Raw genomic sequence first — 15,661 nt, 5'->3', positions numbered from 1 at the left:
GTTTAATTCTCCACACTGCCCCGTACATTTCCCTCACCTTCTTCTCTCTTTTTTCCTCCTCTCTGTTTCTCCTCTTTCTCTTCGGTTTCTTCTTCTTTTTCCATCACCCTTATTGATCACTTCTTTCCCGTTAAGGTCACAAATTAACCTTTAGATTGCCGTCCCTGGTTGAAAAGAGGTTTTCAGTCATGTGTTTTTGTGAAAAATAGCAAATATTGCATACAGGTACGATCTTCAGTGGTGGAGTCTAAGATGTCTAGTAAACACATCTGTTTTGCTCTGTGGACCTGGCTGATAATCTTCAATATAGTTCTTTATTGTCAACACATCTCAACAAAGAATCATGCATGTATCTAAAGCCCCATATGTTGTTATATTCCTCTGAGCCGTAGACCTCCGTTGTTGTTAAAAAAACGATTAAAAACATGTCAGTGAGTCACAGCTTTGCACGTGGTGACATGTTCTTTTGCCCTGTAGAGTTCAGGCATGTTAGTTTGCTTAGAAACGTTTCCAAAGACTAATGACAGCAATCACATTTTCACTCTCAGGAGAGCCGTTCCTTGTACAGCAGACACCAATAAACGCTGTCACGTTTGCAAAGATTCGTTAGCTCACCGGCTTAACCTCATGACTTCGTAGCTCTTTAGAGAAATTCACAATGTAGCAACCAAGTCAAGAGGTAAAGGAACTGCTGTCCTGAGATTGAAAATGTGATCGTTGTTAATAGTCTTTGGAGCCGTTTCTAAACAAACTACCGTGACTGTAATGTTTGGGGTGAAAGAACATGTCAGCCAGTGCAACAGTGTGGCTCATTGATGTGTTTTTAATAGTTTTTGGCACAGAGGAAGGAGATATATCAGGTTTTTTTTTGGATACACACACAATACTTGTAAGTCGGGTGAGTTCAGTGTTGGTTTGGCTCTGCACGTGGGATTTGTTGACAATGAGATGTAGAAAATCACCGGCCTTATCCTTTAAATAAAACCAACACTGGCTGTTGGTCAGAGACAGGATGTGAACAGCAGTTTTCAGTGTCAAAGTAAGATACTTACATGCAGACATCCACCTTGAGAGGTTTTGTGGTGTTATGAGGATTTCATGCTACTTGGGCTTTTGCTTCCGTGAAAAAAACTTTGCATGAACACAAGAAGTCCTCGTCAGGGAAACATAAACAGAGGCTATTTTGGGTGTTTAATCAAATGACTGATGATGTCATTTTTTTGGTGAAGACCGACACAAAAATGCTGTTTACTGTAGTTGACAGAGACACAGTGGAAAAAGAGGGAGAAGGTTGGAGAGAGAGAGAGAGAGACGCAAGCAACTCCAAAAATGAGAAAAACATGCGTCACTCTCAGTGGAGAAGAGCTTTATAAATGCTTTTGTCAATTAGTGTCATTATAACTGAGATAAAGATGGTCTCACAGGCAGTGAACCTGTGTGTGTGTGTGTGTGTGTGTGTGTGTGTGTGTGTGTGTGTGTGTGTGTGTGTGTGTGAGTGAATGAGTGATGGAGAGAGGAGGAGACAGGAGAAGAGAGGAGGTAGAGGTTCCTGTCAATATCACTTCCTTCATCACTCCCTTCCCCCCCCCCCACCCCTCCCCACACACACACATGAATTAATGAATTATTTGTAAGTCCAACGACAAAGGACACACACACACACACACACACACACACACACACACACACACACACACACACACACACACACACACACACACACACACACACACACACACACACACACACACATAAAGCCAGACTAGTTTTGTTTATCTGCCTGCAGCCCTCCAGTGCAGTAGTCCTGTTGTCTTGTTACCTCGTAACATCAACAGTGTGTGAGTGTGTGTGTGTATCTGTATCTGGGAGGATAGTTTTGGTGAAGGGTGTGTGTGCGTTCAATATGTGTGTGTTCGGCCACAGTGATAGACTGTGTGTGTGTGTTGTGTGTGTCTGTGTGAGAGCAAGAGAGAAAAGTTAAAAGGAGAGAGAGCTTGAGATGTAGATCGATTTGAGGTAAGCTGTGTGTGTGTGTGTGTGTGTGTGTGTGTGTGTGTGTGTGTGTGTGTACATGTTTGGCCTAGAGCTAGCGATTCTTTAGCTGCTCACCCTTCACTCACCCCCCACCACCCCTCACCATCCCCTTTCTCTGTCCCTCCTTCCACCTCTTCTCTCCTTTTTTCTCCTCCTTTCCTCCTCTCCCCCCTCCCAAATCAATCTCTCTCATCTATAATTCAACAGTTTGCCTTCAGCCTTTAAAATATACACCACAGTAACCTCCTCCCTGCCTCAAAGTCTGTCTAGCCCAGCATCCCTGCCCCTCACCTCATCACTGTACTCCCCTGTTTTTCCCCTCTTTTCTGTCCCTGTGGTGAGTAAGACCTCTGACAGTATTTGTCTTGATGGTAATCATGTTATAATTTAATCTTATCATGGCCCCTTAACTGTAGGGTTGCATCACAGTGCCACAGTCCTGGTTAATTCCTTATTAAGGGTCATTAGCTTTCTTGTGACTCCTGTCTGGCAGCGTATTTAATACAGTCAATAACAATAAAGATGAATAATCCCCTGATCTACATGCAAATAACCTAAATAAATAACTAAAATGTATGTGTTTATTTTACACCTACAAGCTTGCTGAATATATTTACATTGCAATTGTTCCCTGAAAAGTAACCCTGACCCATTTATGAAGATTTAGTTTGACATAAACCAACATAGTGTTTTAGTAAGGTGTTGGACCACCATTGATTCAACAGCCTCTGAACTCTACTGGAGGGATTAACACTATTCTTCCAAAGGAAATCCCCTCATTTGGTGTTTTGATGATGGTGGTAGAGAGAACTGTCTAACACATCGGGTCAGGTGTTCAATTGGGTTGAGATCAGGTGACTGTGAAGATCATAGCATATAATTCAACATTCAGTGTCTCCTCGTGCCCTACGGATGGGGGCATCCTGGAAGAGACCATTCCCATCAGGATACAAATTAGCTCTTCTGTTTTTCTTACATATCACACTAATGCAAGAGCATCATGGTCATCAAATGTGCGTTTTCAACTGCAATTTTCTGGCCCTATTTACTGACGTCTTTCCCACGGATCTAAACACTGATGTCATTTTAGTAATTATTCCTATTGAAACACCAGACAGCTGAGCAGTCTTTGTGACTGAAGCTCCTGCCACTCATGCCCCAAAGTCACTTAGATATTTTCCTTTTGCCATCTTTTGCCATGCTCAGCATTTTTATACATGCCACACAGCATGATTGGATGTTATTTGCTTATATATATATATTACACCATGCAGTGCATCTGTGTGGAAGCATCTGCATTCATTATATTTCTCCACTCATTTTTTCAGGTTTTTCCTTTAATGTGAAATATATGCGATACATATGAAGACTCTCGCTCATTACGTGTTTTACAATTACATACAGAGTAGAAAACAAATATATTCATCAACCCTAAAAACACACAAAGACTTACAGGAGCTCTGTGTATTTTTCTTGTAAACAAACAGTCAGTATTACTCACCAAAACTCATTGTTTGTATCCTTGAGGTCAAACAACAAACATGTAAAACATTTCAAAATCTTGATTTTCTCAAAAGTTTGAACGTCCTTGTTCCCCAGTCTTCTTCTTCTCTACCTTTGTTGACAAATTGCTGCATTTCTTGGAGCTTTAGCTTTACCACCACTTGTAAATTAATGGAATAGTGTGAAACAGTTAGCAGGAAGAAATATATTTATATAATATATATAACGTTAACCATGTGATCCACTAAATAAACTGCTTCATACTGCTTCCTTCAGACTTAAAACAGGACTAAACCTAAATGATAATTCCTCTTAATTACAATAAGGGTCTTATTATCATTCCTATCAGTGATAATAAGACTGAACACATCAGGTTAGTTACTGACATTTGAGAACGCAGCAACATCAACAAAAAGAAATCTGATGGTTCAAGAAATATAAACAGTCAGCCTTTCGTACTGGTTTTAAACAAAGCCCAAATTCCTGAGTCACTTGTGACCTATCATACTCGTCACGTTCTCCGGTGCAATAGTGTTATATTTACGGGCATTTTGATTTCATTTTACCACTAAATAAAGTGGTTTAGATCATTTGTTTACATTCTCTGTTGGACTTTGTTGTAGCGATATCACTCTAACACAGAAACATCACATTCACTCTTTGCAGTAAATGAGAAGTTTTCTTTTTGTAGTGTTTGTACAAAATAGCTTCTCTCTAAAAATTCACTTCCTGTATATATCAGTATATTTGCATTCAACAAACAAAGGGCTGATCCTATTAACTCATAAAAACATTAAAACTTCATTTTGTAAGTGTGCTGATGGTCTTTCACTGTAACAGTTGCTGGAGCTCGTGCATAGATAATGATTGTGTGAGTGACACTGTGCTCCCTTGTCACAAACCGATGACATCAGTGTCACCATTACATGTAACAATGATGTAATGACACTTGTACGGCTCTGAACAAGTAGAAGTACAAGTTATTAATACTCACTTTATCTCCGCCCTGGCAGACAGTACAACCCCCCCCTCATAGACATCACACACACGTTGGCTACCACCACCCTGGCCTGCTCCGTCATTTAAATATGCAGAGATGACAACAATGACAGCATTAATAGTAATGATAGCAATATGAAGCTAAGCCCTCATCATCATCGTCATTAGCATATCTCCAGGGAGATGAGCTGTGATTGACAGCTAGCTGGGTGTTTTTTGGGCTGCAGCTCGGCTATCAATTACCTCTGTGCATATCAACCATCATTATGTAAAATAACCCGCTTCGCTCGGCTCCGCTCAGTTCTCTTAAGTCTTGTTCCCTCGCATAACTCTCTTTCCCTCTCCCATGCATTTCCTCCCTCCCTCCCTCCCTTCCTCCCCTCCTCCCTCCTTTTTTCTTTCTTTCGCACTCCATTTCACTCCCGACCACTCTTCCCCTTTTACTCGCACTTTCTCCTCTTGTGTCTTGGTTTCTTATTCTCTCTCCACTCCTCTTTCCCGCTCTCACGCTCCTGTTACTTTTAGCATAGCTCATCCATGGCGCTGAGTGCGTCTTCCCAGATCCCTTTTTTTATTTATTTATTTATTTTTTTGAAAATGACAGCATGTTTTCAGCCACTAAAGTTACTTTATACAGTAAAAGTTTGGGATCATAGAAAAGACAACAAATACACTTTGAGCTTGAGCTTGGTCATCAATCCTCTTTTGTTCATTTCAGTGTGGTGACTATTGCTTAATCTTCATTGTGAGGTGTTCTCATATCATATTTTTATGACTGTGAGGTTGACAAATACTGTGTGTTGGTAAAGCTGAAACAGACAATTGATTGACACAGTTAGCGGCAACAATTTTGACAATCTATCAAAAATGGCAAAACCAGCTTGTCATGAGAGGATTTTCTGCTTTTTCTCCTTTTTTAATATAATAATAAAGTTTATTTGTATAGCACTTACAAAAACACTACTACTACTGTCGAAGTAGAATCGAATATGTTGTGGTTTGGGTCTTTCCACACAAAACACAACATTTAAAGATGTTTTCTTCAGCTGTGGGAAAAAATGACATTTTACATTTTTACATTTGAATCGAGAAAAATAATCAGCAGATAAATCAATAATGGAAACAATCTTTAGTTATAGCCTTATAGTGTAGTTTGAGCTTGAAAGACAATTTCCTTTCTTTCCGTTTGGCTTCAGCAGCACAGTTTCCAGGTTACGCAAGACTTGGTGAAACTCACATATCATTTAACCAAGGCTAAAACGAATTTCCACTTTTCCTTCCAAAAAAAAATGTCTTCCTCCTCAGATTCCTCTTTGTTTCTGTTCTTTCTGTCATTTCTGTCATCAGCACACAAGCTAAAAAAATACTTTGATTATCCACACTTTTGTCTGTAACGCTTATACGGATCCTCTGAATCTTGTTGTCATTATTCAAATAGGTTTAATGTCACCTGTTGTGGCTGTTCCTGCACCATCGTTCAAGCCCCATGTCAGCAAGCATTTTGAATAAGACACTACAAGGACAGAGAATAAAAAGAATTCTGTCCTTGTACACAGGAAGCAATATATTATCACATTAAAAATTGTGATAACAGCCAAAAAGGGTGATATAGTATTTCATATCCTTTTTTCCCCCCCTATACTACATGACTGCTCAGATTGGAAGGCATGGGGCCTAGAAATGCTATCTGATGTCATCGCATTAAACAATAACAAGCACTCAGTGTAAACAGGAAACAGGAAGTTGATCTCAGACAGATCAACAGACTGAGAGGGAAACTCACACCACAAATATTAGCTAGATTAGCTATTTGAAATGACTGATGAGAAGGAAAGGCATGTTGACCTGAAAGGGGGGGGGGGGGGGGGGCAGCTACAGTATGTGTATGTTTCCAAACAGTTCTCCTCTTCGTGCAGAATGCTCCTAAATTGGAAAGTGAGCGACATGTAACTGATCTGGCAGTTATGATAGGTGCAAGTTGTTTCATACAAACGCACGTAGAGAAAGATACCGTACTCAAAAACTACCGTTCTGTTAGAAAGCTCTGCCAAGAAAGTTGGCAGGTAGGTGAAATAAGACATCTAAAGCAAGCAGGGAGACAGAGAAGAGACGGACGAGGCAGGAGCAGCAAAAGCACTGATCTGTTGTTCAGTTTGTCTGCACTAACTGACTGGCTGCAATTTCTCCACCTGTCAACAACAACTCACCAGAAAGCTGTGTGCATGTGTGTGTGTGTGTGTGTGTGTGTGTGTGTGTGTGTGTGTGTGTGTGTGTGCATGTGTGTGTGTGTGTGTGTGTGTGTGTGTGTGTGTGTGTGTGTGTGTGTGTGTGGTGCAATGGTGTTTTGAGAGACTTTTTGTTTTTTTCTCTTCCAAGGCAGCATCGTTATTCTTGGCTCAGTAGAATAGCGAGTCTTTAGGGAATAAAACGGACACAGACATCCAGCCTTACACACTCTTTTTCTCTTTGTGCACACACACACCCACACACACACACACACACACACACACACATAGCTGGAGATCCCCCGGATGTCACCCTTGCCCTGTTGGCATTGTAACTGTTTAAATGACAGGAGAGTGGTCGAAACAAACTCCCACAATCCTCTTTCCTCATTCTCTCCTCCATTTGTTCCTCCTTCGCCCCTCACACTGTCTCTCTACACCCCCCCCCCCCCCCCCCCCCCCCTCCACAGTGTTTCTGTATCTCTACATCCCAACGCCCTCTCCATCCTCTCTGTCTGTCACTTCCTGTCTCTCTCTTCAGGTCTGTGTTAGCCCTATATATTAAATATTAATGTCAGTTGTGCTCTGAGCCATAATTGCCATCTCAGCCTCTGAATAATGGATGTAACTGTGCCATTCACTACTACACCATGGCTAACAGGCCAAAAAAAACTGCATACAACTGTGGTTTGCTACAATACAATAGCTAACAGAGTACACAAGCATCCTAGCATGGTTGAATACATTTATCATTGCTAACAGGCTAAATACCACTTGTGTCCTAGTGTGGTTGACTGCACAAAGCTAAAATAAACAAAACAACTAAAAACTAAATTCAACTGAGGATGACAACATTATGGCTCATAAAAAGCACTACCATGACAATACGGTTTCTACATAACATTAACATTTTTCAAAGGCTAAAAAAAATAGATTTGATTTATGAGTAGCCTAACCAATAAAATGTGGTTGCTCCATCCGTTGTTACAGTTCAGTTTTACTTATCTTAGCTTCCAGAAAGTTGTTTTTAGCAAACATGCTCTATCAAACAGACTCAACCCTACTTACTCAGCATCAAATGACTCAGTTAGTGTCTAGCTGGAGAAGTTGAACAAATATTCATCTCAGTTAGTGGAGACCAATTAGAATTGGAGAACAGTAATAGACTTACATTTATCTTCACATGAATGATGTGATGCTTTACATGTCTGCTAGTTTTGTAAGTAGGCAACTGTTTGCTACAATTTTATAATGATAATATAATATCTATAATAACACAGTAAGGCCTGGCTGTGGGTTTGTCTGTTGTAGGGTTCTGCCTCCCTTCAAATAGCCCCCCCCCCCCAAAAAAAACCCAACAACAACAAAAGATAGACATTTTGACACATCATAGCAGGTAAAGCACAGGTGCAATAAATAACATTAATGATGGCTCCATCCCATTTTAAATGCCACTGAACCAGCATGCACAATACCAGGGGACTTGGAACGAGTTAACTGAAATGATTATTAATGTTTTATTTCACACCGGCAGTCTTCCAGCTGACAGAGAAAGTGTCAAAGTGTCTGCCGTGAGAAAAGTATATTCACATTCACTATTGTCAGAAGTCATGGATTTAAATGAAGCTGTCATAGTTCATAGATTTCAATTCATCCTTTTGTGCTTTTCATAGGATATGAAAAAATATATGTTACAATGCCTGGCAGCCTAAATCGCTGTTGTGGATGTCAATACTGCCGCACTACAACCAGTTACCATTTATAACAACAACCATGCAAAAAGTAATAATCTTTCAATTCATTGTATTTAAACTTGAATCTTTTTTTACCGTCTTTCTGTGTTTCCATCTTTATTTTTTACTCTCCTCTCACTACCACTCTAATATTTCCCTGTCCAGATGGTACGTGTGTGTGTGTGTGTGTGTGTGTGTGTGTGTGTGTGTGTGTGTGTGTGTGTGCGTGTGTGTGTGTGTGATGGAGTCTTTTTGTGTGTTTGCAGCATGCAGGACTGGTGTCGGGTCATCTCCCTGAGTGTGGTACTCACAATATAGCAAAGGTCAACAGCGCTGTTATCACTTGAACATGATCGGGCTTCGCAGAGAGGGAGTGAGATAAAGGAGAGAGGGGGGAGAGTGCTCCCCTCCCCCACAGTTATTCAGACTCTTATAATTGCCCAGTTTAATTGGAGGCCTCTTAACGACCAGTGACTGGACCAGCCAATCAATTCACACAAGGTGTCTGTGTGTGTGTGTGTTCCTGTGTGTGTGTGTGTTCCTGTGTGTGTGTGCGTAGCTGCAGGGCCTTTTTGTAGCAGAGTTGATTAGGCCAGATGGGGTCAAGTGAAGGGGGAAGAACGCACACATACTGCATTAGAATGTAGAAATATGTTCTGTTGGCAATCAATGAGAGAAAACACTCTCGTAGGAAATAGACAGACGGAGTCAAACAGTAGATGGAAATGTGAGAAATAACGAGTCCTATCATCAGATCACCAACAGGTTATGCCACTAATAGACTGAATTATATCTCGGATCATGTGTTTGCTCGTGTGTGTCCGTGTGTGTGTCCGTCCGCAGCTAATATCACACACCGCCGGAAACGTCAGCCTGATATTTTTTGTGCACTCTTATGACTATATCTTCAAGGGACTCTCATGATTGTGGTGATTCACAATGCCATCGACTGCTGACTCCTCACTCCTCTTAACCGGCTGGTCGGAGCTGCGAGTGATCAACAACTGCTTCAGTTTGTAATCTTGTTTCTGCGGGGGACGAACAATCAGGCCTCGTTGCCACGTTAGATCAATCACGACCTAATTTCAGTACCTTGAGTGTGGGTCGTGTTGTGAATTTAAATGAATATTGGTAACATTCACTATGAGCCCATCGTAAAACTTAAACTTTTGTCTTCTCAGAAGTTCTCAACATTTTATGATATGCTTTACAACATAGCAGAAGGCATGAAAGCAATGTTTAAATAGGCTGTTTCAGGCCTTTGTTATGGCTCAGAAACTGACATCCTGAAGCATCTTCAGATTAATTCTGTACCGGATATCTTATAATTCACTAAAGTTAGGCACAGAATGAGATGAATAAACCCCTGTTTTTGTTACTGCCATCTTGACTCTACAAACCTGGCGGATATCAGTCATATTATATGTACATTCTTTATGTTTTTTTATGTGTATTTTCCCAAACAAACCTTAAAAAAGACTTTGTGATTTGTGATTTAGACTGGGTCAATCAATACTGCACTTTGTGATAGAGAATAACAATTTGGACATTTATTTATATGACAACATCACAAATCATAAGGCTACATTAACTCATTCATTTTGTATTTATAAGAGAGTTGCAGTAAGGAGGCAGTTTGCTATTGGCCTGCTCAATCGTGCAGGATGAGAGATGAAATGAAAACATTGAAATGATTTAAAATAATACTTTGAAAGCTATTTTTCATATTGCATAGTTTGACTTTTTGTAGCGCTCAAGTACATATAGTTTTTTTTTATAGCTACATTTTAGTCTTGCTAAAAGATCTGAACATTGTTTTTCCGCCACTGCTTCTCATATTCCAGGTAGATGAGCCGGGGATTGTGTGAACTTAAAAACTGCCTCCTTTACACGAAGATCTACAGTGCAGGGTCAGATGAGGTGGTCGTGTTAACGCTGTGCTAGTGTTTTGAGAAGGACTAGACAGTGGTGAGGTCAGCAGAGGTCACCGTGGCTGTCCTCCGCTGTGATAGGCTGTCACCCAGGGGTGAGGGGTCAAGATAATTAGGCATGCAGAATTCCAGCGCCAGTGTTTCTAACGAAGCCTGAGCTCGTTAACGCAGAGTTTTACACTCAGACCTGCCACTGGGCTGTGCTGCACCGTCACACACACATACATACACTCACATGCGGACTACATGTTTGCACACGCACACACACACGCACACACACACACACACACATAGACACACACACCTCTGCTTTGTTCTGGAGGTCCAGTACAAGGGCTGTCATCTCTCGAACAGCAGAGCACAAGCCTCAGCCACGAGGGAACAGAGGTGACGCAGACTTGTTAAAAGTTCGAATTATCTAAGTGTGCAGTTTCACAGTTTCAGGATGAATACAGAAGGTGGGCACAATAGAACAAATTCCAATATAATAGTCCCTCAATGTATTGCAATGGTATTATGTTGTATTAGAATTTACAGCTACCCAATAACAGGAGATTCAAACACACTGTTGAGTACGAACATATAATGTGTGCAGAGTGCAACACAGAGAAATGCTTATCCTGCATGTGAGGTTGCGTTATTACTTCTATTAAGCTGTAACACACACAGATGTGACACAAACATACATGCAGACTGTGAACATGTGTGTGTCTGTGTTTTTGTGTGTGCCTTGTTGCTTCTGCCAGGCCGGCCAGCTGGCTCACACCAAAACACAACCTGAATGTGTTTGTTTGCTGTTGATGGCCATCTGTGTGTTTGATTTATTCTCTAATATAGATCTGTGACATATGGTCCCATTTCAAAAACCCAATGAGTGCCCCCTTTTTTTAATGATTTGACAATAGGAAAGCACCTCTACGACAAAGATTCAACACAAAAGGAAAGACAAAGGCACTCTTTGCTTTTTGAGAGTGATGTGTAGGTTACAATGAATTTGGACATAGCTTGAAGTTTGGATTCACAGAAGTATAAAACTGAAGGTCAAACCTAAGATTTTCTCAAACTTCAACTGGCTCACAGTCACATATTCTCACCGTTTCTGCTCGAGTGTCCTGCTGTTCTCCTCCTTATATGTTCCTACAAGGCCTTTATGTGGCATTTCAAAGCACTCTCAGTTGGTGTGGATTTAAGAACAAAAAAACGTGTTCCACATATCCACAAGGAAATTCATTGTGAATTCTGAACAGTATGAAATATTCATTTCACTATTTGTATTTGAGGATATGTGTGTGTCTATGTTGGAGACTGGGCTTGTATTCAGGTATCATGAAGGAAAGCAGTGGGGTCATCTTTACTCTGGTCTAATATTAAAACTGTTAAACCTCAAATATTGCATGTCCTCTCTCTGTCTGTCTCTGCAGATTCTTCCTCAAGTTTTTCCTCAAGTGCAACCAGAACTGTCTAAAGAATGCAGGAAACCCACGAGACATGCGGAGGTTCCAGGTAGAAACTGTTCTTCTTTTCTTTTTGTATTTTTATTCTTCTTTTTATGTTTTTGTGCCTCACGTTTTCTATCTCCATGTCTTGCAGTCTCTTCTTTCTATGTGCCCCTCTGCCCATGTAACACAGTAATACAGTACTGCAGCACATAAACACAAGAATGTGTCTGCGTATGTGTGTGTGTGTGTGTGTGTGTGTGTGTGTTTCCCTGTAAGTAAATAAGCTATCAGCGCCTTTACAGGAAACATGAGATCCTGACCCTGACTAGTCAGAACATAAATACACACACAATGCTGGGAGAGAGAATGAGAGAGGAGAGGATGTTAGAGAGAGAGAGAGAGAGGGAGAGAGAGGGAGAGAGAGAAAAAAAGAAAGAAAGAAAGGAAAGAAAGAAAGAAAAAGACAGGAGCTTGTGGATAAGATTAAGCGCTGTCCAGTCTTTATTATTTCCTTATCTTCACCGCCACAACACAATCAGGAAGACACCACTTCAGCCTGAGTGGTGATACTGGACGCTCAGAAGATACTGATAGATTTATTACCATGGCACGCGTGTGTGAGTATGTGTGTGAGTATGTGTGTGTGTGTGTGTGTGTGAGTTATATGTATATGTGTGCATTTCTGTTGGTGCGCTCTCATGTGCGTGCAACTGTGCTATGTATGTGTGTGCGTGCGTGTGATAGGACAGAAAGAGAGAGAGAGAGAGTCATACAGTAACGACAGTATCTGTGCCTCTAATTGTGCAGCTCTATTGTAGTGGAACCAGAGAAGACAGCTCTGTTTCTCTGGGAGATAATTAAGGGCCGGACCCATCAGAAACTATTGAACAGAAGAGGATAGACACCACACACACACACCCATACAGTGCATTATCACAGTATGTTCGTGTGATGGTAATAGCAGTGATAACGGGTTACATTTAAAGAGCTTTTCACAGTTTCATGGTTTCAACTCCTCCTTGCAATGATCTATAGACCCCCCACTCTGTAATCCCTCATTTTTACATTTCTTTTTTTTCTTCTTTCTTCTTTCTCTCAACCCCTTCCCTCATTCTCCCCTGTATACCTCATCTTTAATCTCCTCACTTTCTTCTCCCTCTTCCCATCTATCTCCCACTCGCTCTGTCTGGCCTTCATCCTGTCCCATCCCCCCCTGCTCCTCTCCAGGTGGTGGTATCGACCACAGTCAGCGTGGAGGGACATGTCCTATCGGTCTCCGACAACATGTTCGTCCACAACAACTCCAAACATGGCCGACGGGCCCGCAGGCTCGACCCCGTGGAAGGAACGCAGTCTTACCTAGAGCACGGTAAAACGGGAGTGTGTGTATGTGTGTGTGTGCATGCATGAAAGTGTGTGAGCCTAAGCAGCATGGTCACCAGATGGTTGATGGTTTAATCCTATCAGGTGATTCCTGCCCCTCCATCTGGCTAATCCAACCCACTAAAACACACACACACACACACAATGCATGGTGTGTGTGTGTGTGTGTGTGTGTGTGTGTGTGTGTCTGAGTGTGTGATCTAATATCATTATGCCTCTTTTTCACAAACAAACTAAGAGATGTTGTTATAATTCGGCTGAATACTGATAATCAGACACGCACACTTACACTTTGATGAGAGTTAATGTTGTGATATGGGATTGGATCGTATGAGCTTCTAGACACAACAGTCAGACAATGTTGAAGTGACATAAAGCTGACTGTATCCAGTCTGTTTGGATTATTAGGATACATACTGAGCCTTCTGTGTGTGTGTGTGTTTGTCTGTGTCATATCATTAGTTTAAAAAGAAATTACCTGCAGTAATATGTCAGTCGTCCTTGAGAAGAAAGGCTTTGAGATAAAGAGAGAATAAATAAATAGCGCAGGCAAGGAATACAAAGCTACACTGTCAGAATGATGCTTGAAGAAAAAGTTATCGTGATAAGACAAAAAAATGTATCCTCATCTTCACAGAATAATAACAAAAAGTATTTTGAAAGAAGCAGTAAAAAAAACAACTCTCTCTTGAGTGGCTCATCTTTCACATAATGCCTTCAAAAAGTGTAGAAACTTTTATTTTTTCTTCTATTGGCAGTGGTCCATGTACTTGCTCACTTAAAGGTATACTTACTAGATTTTAGATCTTATGGAAATGCATTGGAGCTGATGTTTAATTTGGGTTATTCTGATATAATATTCCCTCCTGGATGTCAACATGCATTCAGAATAAGTCACATTTTACATTGCATGACACTGTCTGCAATAAAAGCTTAATAACTAAATAAATGATGGCATGAAAAATTGAAAAGACCAGAAACACACATATTGATTTAAAACCTCTAAACCACTTATTTGCTATATTTACTCTCTTGTTGTACTCAGTAGCACAATTTACAAAGAGAAAGCTACTGAGTACAGCCAATTAGAAATACAGATCAGCTGAAAGGGACTCGGTCTTTGACTCATCAGTGTATTCAGTGTATAAGTGTGGTGTGCTGATCTGGATGACAGCCAAAAGCCAAAGGGGGTAGTATGAAGAAATATGAGGTGCAGATGCAACAGGGATGAAAGGCTCCACTCCAAATTTCCCTCGCTGTTTAGAGACTGATTGTTCTTTAAAGGAAATGTTTCTTTCTACAACCATGAATACATGTCAAATACAATTTCAATTATCGAGACTGAATGTGGAAACTGGTGGTTTTATCCCCACTATGGCAACAATCTATTAACATCTTTTACTCCTCTCATCGTCTCATCAGGAGCGGCCCCCTGCATTAAAGCCATCAGCCCCAGCGAAGGGTGGACTACGGGGGGCGCAACGGTCATCATCATAGGAGACAACTTCTTCGATGGTCTTCAAGTCATCTTCGGTACCATGCTGGTTTGGAGTGAGGTCGGTTTTGCTTGCAATCATCATCCTGTCATGATGTTGTTTCAACCCCTCCACTGTGTGTTTTTGCCCTCAGACCGTTGGAAGTAATTCAATATGAAAACATACTTTTCCTCATGGCCAGGCTCTTAACTGTCTGTGATCATGTGTGTGTGTGTGTGTGTGTGTGTGTGTTAATGTTTGTCTAAATGAGGTTTGCCTCTCTAATGAGTCCCCACCAACAAGCAACCGCCGCCCCTCTCTACCTTCCTTACCCATACTCCCTCTGTTTCTTTCTCTTCGGAATACTGATCAAATCAGCAGATTCTGATAGCCATCGGCTTAATGTTCACAAAAACACACACACTCTCTTTCTCTCTCTCTCTCTCTCTCTCTCTCTCTCTCTCTCTCGCACACACACACACATACACACACACACACACACACACACACACACACACACACACACACAGAGGCCACTATCATACTTTTCCCCAGCGCCACTCCTCTACAGAATGTTTATTTGTCTTCTGACTCCACTCACCGTGTGCGCTGAGCGACCATGGCTCCCTTCCAACAACAACACTAAGTGTGTGTGTGTGTATATGCTGGCATACATGGATGGGTGTGTGTGTGTGTGTGTGTGCGTATGTGTGTGTATGTGTATTAAGAGCTGAGGGGTTTGTTTACAGTGTTGAGAGCCACACTTACACACACTAACATGTGTACAGAGTTTCAGTTCAGTTCAGTTCAAACTGACTCAGCCCTCTTGGCGTTCCTTAGACTGGCTCCTAATGGATTTTGGCCAACTAAATGTTTCATTTACGCTCAACCTGATTATTGTCAGTCCTAAGCGAGAAAACGCAGTTTGAAAAATTTGTG

At 41.2% G+C, this 15,661-nt stretch overlaps 1 protein-coding gene across 10 annotated transcripts in view; it reads left to right on the top strand.

Moving 5' to 3' along the window:
• The window catches only part of LOC133993664 (transcription factor COE1-A-like), a 54,396-nt gene that overhangs the window by 16,430 nt on the left and 22,305 nt on the right, over nt 1-15,661 (top strand). For 4 of the 10 annotated variants that reach the window (XM_062432662.1, XM_062432666.1, XM_062432660.1 and 1 more), the window contains 4 exons: nt 11,847-11,928; nt 13,092-13,202; nt 14,588-14,594; nt 14,673-14,803. In XM_062432662.1, the coding sequence (XP_062288646.1) occupies nt 11,847-11,928; nt 13,092-13,202; nt 14,588-14,594; nt 14,673-14,803 (331 nt within the window). Of the gene's footprint in view, nt 1-11,846; nt 11,929-13,091; nt 13,249-14,587; nt 14,595-14,669; nt 14,804-15,661 lie in introns of all 10 variants that reach the window. The other 6 variants (XM_062432665.1, XM_062432659.1, XM_062432663.1 and 3 more) reach the window with 3 other exon arrangements.

The sequence above is a fragment of the Scomber scombrus genome, chromosome 14, assembly GCF_963691925.1.
Source record: "Scomber scombrus chromosome 14, fScoSco1.1, whole genome shotgun sequence".
NCBI lineage: Eukaryota > Metazoa > Chordata > Actinopteri > Scombriformes > Scombridae > Scomber > Scomber scombrus.
This window is presented reverse-complemented; position numbering and strand designations above follow the sequence as displayed.